The sequence below is a fragment of the Aythya fuligula genome, chromosome 1 (assembly GCF_009819795.1).
Source record: "Aythya fuligula isolate bAytFul2 chromosome 1, bAytFul2.pri, whole genome shotgun sequence".
Taxonomy (NCBI): domain Eukaryota; kingdom Metazoa; phylum Chordata; class Aves; order Anseriformes; family Anatidae; genus Aythya; species Aythya fuligula.
In genome coordinates, this window is record NC_045559.1 from 72,426,329 (window position 1) to 72,439,967 (window position 13,639).

General features: G+C 40.5%; 1 protein-coding gene across 1 annotated transcript; it reads right to left on the reverse strand.

Moving 5' to 3' along the window:
- Positions 1 to 4,716: 4,716 nt before the first annotated feature.
- UPK3A (uroplakin 3A) lies at positions 4,717 to 10,872 on the reverse strand. The gene is given in 7 exon segments (XM_032208158.1): positions 4,717 to 4,804; positions 5,627 to 5,655; positions 5,657 to 5,760; positions 6,221 to 6,303; positions 7,506 to 7,785; positions 10,472 to 10,627; positions 10,818 to 10,872. Coding segments are annotated over 7 exon segments (795 nt in total).
- Between the last annotated feature and the right edge of the window lie 2,767 nt (positions 10,873 to 13,639).

Consider the following 13,639-nt stretch of genomic DNA (forward strand, 5'->3'; position numbering starts at 1 on the left):
GCAAAGATGCAAAAAGTCAGAACATTTCTTCAAGCAGCACTGTCAATGCTTAGATTGACAGTTGGCATACTTTATTGCATCAGTCAGAACTTGCAATAAACCATGTACAGAGGATGGTGTAGTTTACCGAGTGTAGCCAGTGGAGGATTAAATGCCATTTAAAAGCCATTTGCAACTAGTTCATTCTGCTGTGACTTTGCCATTGAAAGGTGTTACTAATTACGGTAGAGGATTTGCAATATACACACACTTGTTCAAATGAGAATGGCTCAAAACTCACTAACTAGTCTCCCATAAAAGCAGACAACTTATTGTAATATTTTTTGGTCACAATAAGCTTCAGCTATACATGAAAGAATTGCCAGCCTGTTACTATTTTTCACAGTCAGATAATGTTTAGCTGTTCTGTATAGAAAAGCATACTAAACATTAACCTTAACCAGGCAGATGTTATAAGATGGGACAAGATGCAGGAAAGAGTGAGAACAAAGCCACTTACTTAAGGCCAAAAGCTCATTGCTAGTTCCTTAGGATTTAGATTTGAGAGGTTTGAAAGGTGTTCAGTGCCACGTTATTACAGCTTCTCTGAGTTGCTAAATGTATTGATTGCTCATTGGATTGTGACCTCCCAAAACCAGGGTAAGAACTGTACTTTAACCAAGTAGAATAGCAGCTGCCAGCAGTTATAATGCATTAGCACTCAGATTTTTCCCCCCAAGTAGGCACGTGCTTCTAAGTAAAGCAGAAATAAGCTAGGGCCTGTCTGAAATAACAGTCAATGTATGCAGTTACAGCCAGCATTCCAAAACCATTTCCAAATTTGAAAACTAGTAAAAACACTTTTGATAAATTCAAAGAACAGAAACATAGTAATAAGGCTGTATATATTGTTGAGACCAATGTCCTTCATCTTAGTCCTGTTTCCAACTGTTAGGGGTAGGCTCAAAATGGGAGGGAGTTCATTGGTGCCTGATAGACCTTCTCATTGTGTATGCATTACTGCATTGGCTGTTGCAGTGACATAAGCCAAGACATAAACAATGTCTATTACTAACATACAATCAATTAAATAATTTGCAGAATTGCTTACAATAAGAAAAAGTAGGTTTGGAGACGATGACCTCTTCCCCTCACCCTGGGGAATATTAAATCATAGAATCATAGAATATCCTGAGTTGGAAGGGACCCTTAAGGATCATCAAGTCCAACTCTTGACACCGCACAGATCTACCTAAAAATAATAAATAAAAAAATATAAATAATATAAAATATTTTTTTGTGATAAATTATGCACTTGTTTTGTGAAAGTAAAGCAGAGAAGACTTGTTTGAAGCAGCAGAAGGCCTTGTCTTCTGAACACACCTCATTCAAGAAACACAATGTACTGTTTCTCCTGTTTCATGTCTTTGCCATATTTATGCTCATTTATCCCCCGTTAAAAGGTTATTTTTATTTGATATGCTACAATTTAGCAATCTGCTTCTGTATGCCTCACAAAAATCATTACAGTTGGCACAGAAAAGAGTCTTTAGTTAACCCAAGACTCACATGATTCACTGTTATTAAAGCCATGTTTTAGCAGCTGACAGCCCCAGGATCGGCAAAACCACACAATCAAGGGAGTGCCTGAAACCAGACATATTGTCTAGCTCTTACCCTGTCCCACTTCTCTTCCACATCCAAGTTCCACAAACAAGTTGGGTCACGTAGCTGCTAGTGGCGAACTTCAGCTTTCAGCTGTACTGAATCTCAGTGCAGTCAGTCCTTCTGCTAATGAACCTGAGGCAACTTTCTGCTGGGGCCTCAGCTGAGAACATGCTGGGGTGAGGGATGCAGACACAATTTAATGTAGTTTGCCAGTCAGTCCTGAAGACCAGTATTAGAATCTCAACCTAGAGTATAGGTGAAAACATTTACCACAGCTGCATCCTAGCACTAGTTTTTCTACAGCACAGTTTGGTTTATTCATTGCAGCATCCAGAGAAATACCAGATCCAAATAAAAAATAAAGAAGCAGAGATCACAACTACAGGCAAGTTAATGCCATTAGGTTTACATTTTCCTCTGCGCAGAACAGCAGGCATGGGTCAAAGTCTCAGAGCTGCTCTTGAAAAGGGATCTCAAGTTCAGCTTGTTCATCATCATTGTGTGTAACATTGTTAAAACCTGAGTACAACATAAAAGTGTTAAGTGCAAGCAGAACTTCAGTTCCTGGACTCTCTCCATAGATGGCATTTTTCTTTTCCACCACAAAACAGCACTTGCAATCAGCATTTCAATACATTTTTGTGGGGTCACCTACAATACCTAGAAAACATCTAGCAAGTATCATAGTTCAGTTTTGTCTCATTTCTGTTGGTGCTGTAATGGAAACCTATGTAAGGGTCAGAAAATATCCTTTTGTTTTATCCATATCATATTTGAACAAAAATGCAAATAGACTTGGCAACAATTCATGAAAAAAATTGATGTAGTCTTTTTGCATCTGCACTCTTTCAAAAATTAGGCAATGCCCTCCAAACCTTCCATATCTTAAACCTGTGTACTGAAGAAATGCTATTAATCTCTTATATTTTTTTCCTGTGTGACCAGGATGAAAGTCAGGAGCCTCTGATAGGCTCCAAACAGGAATTTCCATACCATTTCTTCAGTAAGGAGTCAGAAGCAGAGGAGAAAAGTCAGTATTTAAGTCAGTGAAAATACCACATGGAGAGGCAAAAGTAGTTGTGAACACGTTCTGGTATTCATCGTGGCTGCTGTTTTATCCATATAGAGTCCTGTTAGTTCACAGCATAACAAATGGGCACTGACATGCAAGATCTTGCAAAAATCCAAAGCTACTCCATTCACAGCCCCCCCTGCTTAAGAACAGGACTGCCTAGAAAGGCCTAGAAAGAGTATTTTTAGAATTGTCATCTTCAGCAAAATGTTTGCCAAACAGGACAAGGATCTCTTATGTACTCTGATGCTCAGCATTGCACGCCTACAGCTCATGTTGCCTTTTCCTCCAGATATCCCTTGCTTCCAGATTACCCAATAGATGGATGGGAAAGCACCTCAGAACAGTGTTTAGAGCAGCCTCTAGGCAGCAAAGAACAGGGAAGGCAAGGCACCAATTTAAACACAAACACACAAAACAAACATCAACAGAAAACCACCCATAGCATTCCTGGTACTTTGGCATCCATTATTTCCCATCAGCAGGCACAGCAACCACCTTAAAGTGCTTTCTCCCACCTCCCTGTCAGCCCAGCCTGAAACCCAGGCAGCAAGCAGGCAAGCTTTAACACGCTGCACTTCAGGACAACTGAACAGAGGGACCTCACATACAAATCTCTTGGGCCTAAGTTTTGCAGTCACCAGAAGCTGGAGTCTCAGCACTCCATCCTGACAGCGTTTCACTTTACACAAAAAATGTTAATTTTCGTGCTCTGAGGAGAATAAGTCCCACTCCCTGAAATAAGTTGTGGTACAAGAATTGTCTAGTTGTACTAGTGACAGTAAACTACCTGTGTTGAAAGAGTTGTTACTCATTTATAAACTGAGACAACTAATTTAAAGATAATTTAGAAGAACATCAATAATAACCACTTACAGCTCTCTGCTTATCACCAGAAAACACTTGCTACAGTGGGACAGTTGCTTATACCTCCTGAAGAGGGCTTTGAAGGTGAATCATCATAAGTCATTTACAGAGACAAAACAGTGTGTAAAGAAACTGGCATCAATGGGGGAACAAAAAAAGAGTAGCACATAATTTAAATCCGATGCAAAACTTTATTTCTACTCTCCAACTGATCATAAAATGAAGAAACAGAGAAATAGTTCAAACGACCCTCCAACTCCCCCCAACCCAGATACTAAGATGTGAGGAGTTCTGGCTTGCTGCTGCCTAAGGTAAAGGTCAGGAATGAGGCCAACCCTGAGTGCAGTGAATATACTCATGTTTTTTCCACTGAAGCAGTATCTCCCCGTTACTAGCCCATCAATAGATTATACTGAGCTCTGAAAGAGCACACATTAATTGAAGTAATTTTGTTTGCTATTAACCTTGTAAAGCTGTTTGAGGGTATTTAAGTACTGGAGATGAAAATTATTCTGCTACATACAGGGCAATTGGAACTTGGTTGCTTCTTTTTAAGGAAAGAGAGAAAAGAATGGATGACTTATGACAAATGGTCACCAAAATCCTGAGGAAGCAGGTACCTTTTGTACCCTGTTGTCTACCTTTTAATCCTTAGTTTTCTCTAAGAATATCTTTTTATCTAAGAACATCTTTTCTAAAGCAGCCTGTTTTTCTTTAGTTTCACAGCAGTCACTATAGAGAAAGGTTGAGATACAAATGGCTGCATCATGTTAGTCTGATCATGAGAAGCACATCAGAAGTCTGCAGACTCAACATGAGAACACGTACAAGACAACCTGTCATCACACCACTGAAGTTGAAGGATCTCATTAATCTTCTTACTTCAGACCACGTACCTGATGGGTGTTGTAAAAGCCAGTTAGCTAAATGCAATCTCATTAGGGAAAGACAGGATATCATGCATTATTATTTTTTAAAATTGTCCTTATTTCACCCGTGTTATTCATGTGCAGTTGCATGTTTGCATACTGTAGCAGTGGACCAGTGTTGAGTCCAGTAGGAGACAGTCCTGTAGGTCTAACACCTGTAACAATTCAATTGTGTTTCCAGCTTGACATGAACCAGGTTTTTCACTCAGAGCTCAGCTGTGGTCTTGATTCACTTTGTTGAACAGTTGGAGATGTGCCCTTTGTCTCTTCAGAAGCATCTTCTGATCTCCTAACATGGAAGTGAAAGGCTTTAAGTTCCAGCAGAGACTAAGTGGAGCCTACTGTCAGAACATTTTGCAGAGGCCAATTGCTACTTAAATCACTTAGTATCAGAGAAGCCTATGGATTTTATTATTATTTTTAAGATAATCTGCAGTATTTGCTTTCCACATTGAATACAGAGTACTTGCATTATTTTCAAGTAAAAGAGTTAGATTTTATTATCCCTGAAACCCAGTTTCTGAGATTTGATTAATTCTCCCAGCTTAGGGATCAACCAGGCTGCCTTAATTTCCTGAGGCAGGGGACATAGAAGTCAGGAACATGCATAGACTAATTCAGTTATACAGCATCAGGAAGACCTCAGTTATTAATTCAAAGTGGTAACTTCTTTCTCCTGTGGAAGAGGTAAAACAGTTAAGCAGGCACTAATTAGCACAGTATGTGATCTCTATGAAGACCTGAACTCCTTAAGACTGTTTCCAAACTCATTAATAAATGGAAAGCTGTCATATGTAAAAGAATACATAAACTTTAGGTATGTACAGCACTACTTTCCCCCCCACCCCCCAGCTGTCCTTACTGAAGTCTGACAGCCAGTGAGTTTCGGTCTACATGATAATTATGAGAGGCATCGATCTTAGCCTCGGTAGGGAAGATTATGACAGAAGTAGCCTTTTTCCTCTGTTACCAGGTCCAAAATTAAAAGGACATCCTCTGGTACATCACCTTAAACATCGCTAGCACAGCAGCTTGGAAACTAGGGGCAAGAAGTCTGATTACTAATGTGTTAGTACTCTGACTAGAAGTTGCAAGGTGTAGCAGTACTTACATAACAGCAAAAAACACAGAAGCAAGAAGAGCCAGTAAGCAGAAGGAACACCAAAAATACTTAGATTGATGTGATGACAATCATGCCTCCACTCCTTCGACCAGGCCAGGTATCAATTTTCATGGGAAGTTTGGCTAGAAAAATCATGGAAAGAATGCTGCTATGAACTATTTTTCACCATGTGTGCCCTTACTAAATGAGGGAAAACTAGTTGTTTTGGAGAGGAAAATGGATGACTAAGTGATTTGTAGGAAAAAGTTTTAAGACAATGTCAGCATTTAGAGGTTATTAGCTTGGCTCAGCAGGTTAGCCAGGGTGGCAAGTACCTGCATTACCTAGAAATTTCTTCAGCACAAGATACCATGGCAAGCACCAAATCATAAACTGTGCATACAACCTTTATCAGAGAACTGTTCTGAAGTATACAAAAGAAGCAGATCAGTATTCCATATTAAAGTCTGCTACTCCAGTGCTGGACAGCTGACAAAATTGCTGAAACTGTAGGAAAAGACTAGACATTGCTCACTAGAAGAACAACATTGTCCTAAGGCAAGTATGGCTGCTCAGAAGACCTGAGCAGAGCCACAGACTTACCTCTTCTGGTTTTGATTGGATCAGACCAAAGAGTTTGATCTTTCATCATACCTTCAGAGTTATCCACCAACACGTATTTAAACCTGTGGGGGGAAAAAAGCATTAAATTAGGTATTTCAAAGTTTGAGTTGCCTTTCTATCATTTTGTAAGCTACCAGATTAGCTAGTCAGACTCCAGTTTTTGGAAAAGCATTCAGCAGAAACAATCAAAGGTAACCAGCTTTTTTCCAGAGACCTTATAGGGAACAAACAGAATTAATAATAGAAAAAGTATTCTGTGCTATGTCACGCAGAGCTTGTGCTCCATTCTTGTGAACCTTGACAGATGATAGCTTTCCAAAAACAGTTTTTCCCAGCTTGCTATTCCCTGTTGTGAAGGGCCTCATTATTTAGAACAGCAAGTGGTTTTGATTTCCATATGGAAGTCAAAGATTTTGTCCAACAATAGAAACCTTTGGCACTTTCCCTGTTAGAGAAAGCATTGAAAAGACAGGCTAACAACAGATTTGGCAAAGGAATTAAGTTTCCATCCTGCAATAGTTTGAGTTTACAGAATTGTCCCACGGAGACAGAGGAAGCAAAACAGTTCTGAAAACCTGCCCATAATATTTTGTTTCAGAAGCATATTCAGTCTCCACAGCTTCATGTGACTGCTGCCTTTAATATAGCTTTTAAAGAGCAGGCAGCAGCAAACCAAGTGTCACATGTGACAGCTGTCAGGGCTCCCAGACTCTCCTGAGGGCCAGCTTCCCCAGACAGCAGGGGTCAGATGAGTCTGCAAGCCACCTGGCTCTCACTGTGAAGTCTCCAGTCACATCATGGACTTCCTGGACAGAGCTGGAGGCCACTTAGAGGTCTGGCTCCCCAGAGCCCCATCAAAACAAAGCAAGCAGGGCCAAGCCCGTGTCTGCGGTTTGGCAGACTCATCTAACACAATACACAGTGAATCATTCTGACATCATTTTCCAGTCAAATCCTTTTCTTCCAGCAGTTTCTGATCAGATGCTCCAGCTTCAGTATAGAGCCAGCAGTTCACATGTGAATTTTTCTACTGATCCATTAATTTAACCTGATAGAGCTCACCCCAGCAAGAGCACCACAGAACACCATCTGCAGGGTGCTGGACCAAAGCTAAGCCAGCCTCACAACTGCCCCTGCAATAGAGAAGTTCTGGTAGAGAGAGGTAATTCACATCGTACTATTTCAAAGGTCTACAACAGGGTAAATTTTGCTTCCTATTGAGTACTCAGAGCAGCAACCACCATTTCAGAAACAAGAATTATACCTGTATGTAGTGTCTGGGGCAAGCGGTGGGTTACAGACCCCTAGGAAGTTCGGGTCATACAGACAAGTCCCATCGTCCCCAACTCTGAAGAGATATTGCTTCAAGACATCAGGAGCTTTGTTCATGCCTCCTACATCAGCAAGCCTGGGGGGCACTGCACAGTCAGGTACATCGAAGAAGGCAGCATTGTAAGGTCCGAGATGTCCCCCGCTTGTTTGCTGGAATGTGCTGCCCAGGGGTTTGTTACTGTCATCAGTCACGAGGGAGCTCATCACACTTGCTGTGGGAGAGGTGGTTTTTAACAATACTGTTAGAACTAGATCAGCCCTTTCCATTCATCCTGTGTTTGACTGCTTGCTCTTCTATCCAGAAAAAGCTCAAGCAGGAAGCCAGAAATCTACTGCCAGTCTGTGCAGTGATCTTACCCCTTCCTCTTGTTTTTGAAGCTTTCTACACTTGTCCCTCAGACAAGTCCATGAAGGATGTATGTAGAAGGTCTCTCTTCGCCACCCTCCCCAAATTCGTCTTTCCCAAGAAGAATCTGATGGAGCTTGGTGGCAAAGGCTGCCCTTCCACCACAGCCTACATGCCTCCAGTAAGTCCTGCCATGTCAGATTTAACACTATAACCAAGCCTGAGTTTCTATAGGACCACAACTCCTCTATCCTCTGGAACAGAAGCCCTGAGACCTTTGGTTGCATAGCAGCTGCACCTCTCAGAACACCACAGTATGCAGACTCACAGCCCTGCATGCTGGAGCAGATGCATTCTCTACACTTCTGACCAGCCAGACATGCCCATGTTTCCAGACAGCACAACACCAAGCCTGAAAGTCTTCACAGCATCAAGGAAAGCGTACATCCGCACCCAGCTCTACAACATTGTTTGGAAAGCTCAGTTTGAACTCAAACTTTTCCTAATATAAAGCCAAGGCACAAGTCTCAAGAGATGTTCCCAAGTTCTGCAACTGTGAGTTGGTTTATTCTGGGAGCTCCCTCCAGCTGTTCAGTGCTGTCAGTAGTGGAAGATGGCCAGTTTTTCCAAAGCTGCAGTATATTGGGAACTTCTTAAGTTTGTAAGCACTCTGCTGTGCTCCTAGAGCAGCAACTGCTTGGTCATGTGAAGTTTTTAGTTATGATCCAATGCAAAATTAAATCTGCTTTGAAAGCGAAGTGTTTCTAGCACAGGTTCAAAATCTAACTTCAAGGTCAGTGCTCAAGCTAGTTGAGCAGAGAGGTGCCAGGGCTCAGAAGACAATAATGTATAAGTGAAGACTAGCGAAAACATGCTGTACTGGGGCTGGCTTCCCCAAATTATAACATTTCGTATAATTAGGCCTCCTCACTCTCCTAATCTCCATATCTCTTAGCCTGGCTGTGGTGAGCAAGCAAACACTATTTTCTAAACAAGTTCAGGTTTTTGTTTGTTTTTAAATTCTTTAGGTAGATCAAGTTTGATAGTGAACTAACAAGAAAAGACCTAAAGATTACATTAGTCATTCAGAAATTTGCTAGACCCTCAGCTGTTTGAAAGCTGATGCATTTCCTTACTTGCAGAGCTGAACTTAAGATTTAATTTTCTTAACATCCTAAGTTTTCCCTCTCTCTGCTCCAAAAGCCTTCAAGGGTGAGCAAATGTGTTTTTCTGCAGACCAGAGAAAAATCCAAACAAAATTCCTTCCAATCTGCCAAGTAACAAGTTTGCATCTGCTTGTTTTAAAAGCAGCAGCAGAGATTTCTCTCTCTATAGCCCCCTTTGCAGAGAGATTCAACCATCTGTGCAGAAAGCTTTTGCCACAAAACCCATGGAACACAGGGTAGCTGATGTAGTTTTTAAACAAAAACATCAGATACAGTTGCCTATTTGTAGGTAAGACTGGTATCAAGTCATCGTAGCCTTTTATATCCATACAATTCACTTGTATGATCTGCTTCAGACGTACAAAAATGCACGCTTCATTCATGGGAGGCATCTCAGAAGGCAGTGCCCTCACATCTGTATCTTGTTAAGTCTGGCTAAGTCTTCTACTAGTCTGAGGCAATAAGGAAGCCTCTTCCATTCAATTTTATTTTATTTTTTTCCTAAAAGAGCAACACTCAGCAGTGGAAGTTTTAGACTGCTTTGGCTCTTGACCAGTTTCTCCCTACTGCCCACTAAGATCTCTTCTCCATGCCCCTCAGAACAGGAGGTTGTTTACAGCCTTTGCAGACAGTTGTATGATACAAGGAAATCATTTGTCTCTGTCAGCTTACAGAGGAGCTCTATTTGGTGTGCAAAGCAGTCTGCCAGAACAGCAGGGATCAGTGAGGGCAGCTTCTTGGGCACTGCCAGCAGTGTTTCATTGCCAAGCAGTTATGAAATTCATTTTATGAATGAACCCATGGGCCAGGCATCTTTGACCACAAGCCTAGCATGACTTTTATTTTATTTCTCCCTCCCCCCCTCCACTTCCCCCCCCAAAAAAAAGACAAGTCCCTGTAAGGGCTGGCAACCTTAACTATGAAGCAAACAGCAGCAAAGCAGTTACACAGCTTTTTTCAGCAGATTTACGTGGGGGAGTTCAGGCTTTCATACAAGATATTCATGTTTAGACAAAGGTATCAGACAACGGACCACTTGGCTTTGTTAGTAAGATCTGGGCAGACTATTTATAGTTGATAATATTGCTCTGCACCTACTAGGAATCAGCTAACACCAGTGCTAACTGTTGTTGTCTTTAATCATTTTGATTGAAGTCATAATTTATTTTTTATATATTTTTTTTATGCTTATAATACACTTTTTTTTTTTTTTTTTAAGGTCTTATTATAAACTTAGACCAGGCATTCAACCTGCACATAGCTTTCAGCTGTGTATTTTTCTCTTTCCCCTCATTCAGACTCACTCCCACCAGATCCTGAAAAACCACATGCAACAGCCACATGAAGTAATTATTTTCCAGAGAAAAAGTAATGCTGGATACTCACCTGATTCCTTCATTACATACAAGTAGATGGTATAAGATCTGTTTGGATACAGTGAGCTATCAAACATACAGAAAGGTTTCTCTAGAGAAACTGTGGTAAGAGTGGGATTATTTGTTGCAAGCTGAGGGTCTCCAAGCTGAGGTTTCAGGCTCTGATCTGGAAGAAAAACTTACCAAAAAAAAAAAAAAAAAAAAGAAAAAAACCACACTTCAAAATCTTTCTCTACACAGGTCCTAAAACAGAGTTAACACCCAAAAAGAAGCAAAAGCACCCAAGTGAGACAGAAAGATAAGAGATGCAGAGAGGAGCACCAAAAGAGAAGAGATTGCAGAGAGGTGCCACTTACCTGCAGACAGCAATCCCAAGCAGCAAAGGACTAACACAACACAACAGCTACACATGCCTGAGCCCTGCAGGGACCAGTCACAAAAAGAAAACAAAGGCTAGTAAATCTTTTAGTTCCTGCTGAAGATCTCCCATGCCCACTCCCTCCCTGAAGTCGAGCACACCTGCTCCTTTTCACAAGCTCCTTAGGATAAGGAGCTCAGCACCTCCCTGTGTGCTTATCGCCCTCCTTCTCAGGTGGTGCCAACCACCCCAGCTGTTATCTGCTCCCAGGTGAGAGAGGGAGTTACAAGATTTTTATCTGTCAGCGGCGCTATGAGTGTCAAGATAGTGGTTGTTTTTCTTCATGTGCATAGATGATGGGTGTCTTTTTTCTTTACCTTCTTCTCCCTAAAAACTTCTGAAATCTCTCGTGTAGGGAAGGTTTAGGACTGAATATCTGCATCCTGCATTCAGTCTGTATCATGGATGATTCTGATTCATAACTCTGCCTTCTCTATTTTGTTTCCTGGGTTACATCTTGAAAAACATAAGCCTTCCAATTCTGTTTCTGGATAACCTCAGTGGGATTCAGAACATCTACATGAATAATAATCCATTGGGAAAGCTGAATTGCACCTGTTGTGCAGAATTGTTTATCCATTCCTGATGAATGTTGTTATTATGGATGGTCTATTACATAAGAGATCAGATTACAAAACTAATAATTACCTGCTAAAAATGGGCCAAGGGGAAAAATACCAGCAAGATTTTACAGAATAAATAGAGCTACCTTGATGCCAGTGAATCAACTCCAGATTTACATTAGTATCACTATTTTTAGATTAACAAATCCATCTTCTTTATGAATATGCTATGAGCCCCTGAAATCTGATTGAAATATGTAATCAAATGATTATAGTGTAATTTCCTCTCCATATGTCTCATTTTATTTAAAATTCTGCACACCAACTTTGTTGTGTTTGGTTTGACTTTTTCTTGCATCACTTCTTAGGGAGAATATTGAACACAGGAGTTAGCCCATATTTGTACTGCTATAGGGTAAGGATGAATATTATTATTATTCATTCTCAGTTTGCAATGAACTCTGAGGCTGTGCAGGCAATACTCAGGTAAACCAGGTTAAAAATACTCATGTAAATCAGAAAAAAAAATCTTACCCCTTCTTCACCTTTAATTCCTGGGAAATTGGTTTTTAACATTTGCACTAGGAGGGTTAGTTATACAAACTTGGTATTCATCTGCTCAAGAGTATTTTTGTCCCTTAAAGCACTAACAGTGTTGCACAAAACCTGGGAAGCTTCTGACTCAGAAGTAAAAGCATGGCTTAAAAACAGTGGAATCTCTTTCTCCATCACAAAATCAGTACTTTCTCCAAACAGTGTTTCCTGTAAAATCAGATTCTGAATTCCTTAGATGGTAACTATTCTGGAGCAATAAGCAGTAGTCTTTTCCCTTCTTAAGACAGAAAAGACACACATTATTTGTCTAAGTTAAATACATAAATCAACACCAGGATATATTGGATGTCAGAGAAAAAGAAATATTCTATTTCATGGCATGCAAGCTACTTACGTGTGGTACAGAATACCCTTCTATGCTTTATATCAAAGTGCTGCTCCCTCATTCACTTTGGAAAGGGTCAAAACAGATGGAAAACAGCAAGAATATAAGTTTTAAAAATCAGCAAGTTAAGGCTCAGGATCACAATACAAAATGTGGTTCAAAGGTATTTTTTTTTTTTTTTTTTTTTTTTTTAGATTCACAGCCATCAAGCAATAAATTCACAGCCATCAAGCAATAAATTCATCACTCAGGCAAATCTCTGCATGACCTTCTTGGAGTTTTGCCTGGATGAAGACTGTGGTATACTACTCCTTGGGCTGGTCATACAAATTGTCACTCCTGATTAATTTTACAGCTGTCAGAAGTATGTCCACAGAATTACTCATCATAGAAAAGTGAATCACCTTTTAAAAGGGTTACAAGATGACAATTTTAGCTATTATTTTTCATGAAGCTATTTTCTCAAGCCATCATGATTTAGCTGAGTGAGTACAAGGCCATCCTGTGCTGTGGTGGAATTCACCGGCAACACATGAGGGGATGGATAACATTGCCTGTGACCTGAGATTTTAAAATGGTTGTTTTGGTCTATGTTCAAAAGAATCTCAAAGGTAGGAAAATAACATGACAATAAGTTTCCTCAGCTCCATCAGTGCCAACAGATGTGGCCTAAATTAGGGCCAGATTCCATCCTTGCTTACACACATTTTAACTCCACTGCATTCAGGGGGCCTGGTCTGGATTTTTACAGGATGTTACCATGAACTTAATCTTACTATAATTATAGGGTTCCCTAAAGCAAGCATAAGAGAAGAAAAAAATGTAAATTTCTGTGTCTGTTTAAGTAGCAATGCCAATTTCCTTTCTTTTGTTACCTTTTGGACAATTCCGTAATAATTCACAGAAGCCTCCAGAACCAGTTTGGATTAGTGGAGATACGAGAAAAAAAAATGTGTGTAACCCTAGCTTCCCAGTGCTGTGTGATGCCCATTAGGAGCTGGGGAGGATAGGGTCCCAAATGCCTTGAAGCGTATGGAGTCCTCCAGGATCTAAAGTCCAAACCTTCTTTACATGTTCAACTGTGGACATAGTGGAGATAACCCTCCATGCTCCACTGTGCTCTATCTCTCTGGTCCAGGCTAAAATTAGTGCACAACTTGCAAGCAGAGCTCCATGTAGAGAAATTATAGTGCTTAACAAAGAGATTAAAAAACTTGGTGGTGACATCTACAAGTCAAGAGATAATCTAATCCAAAG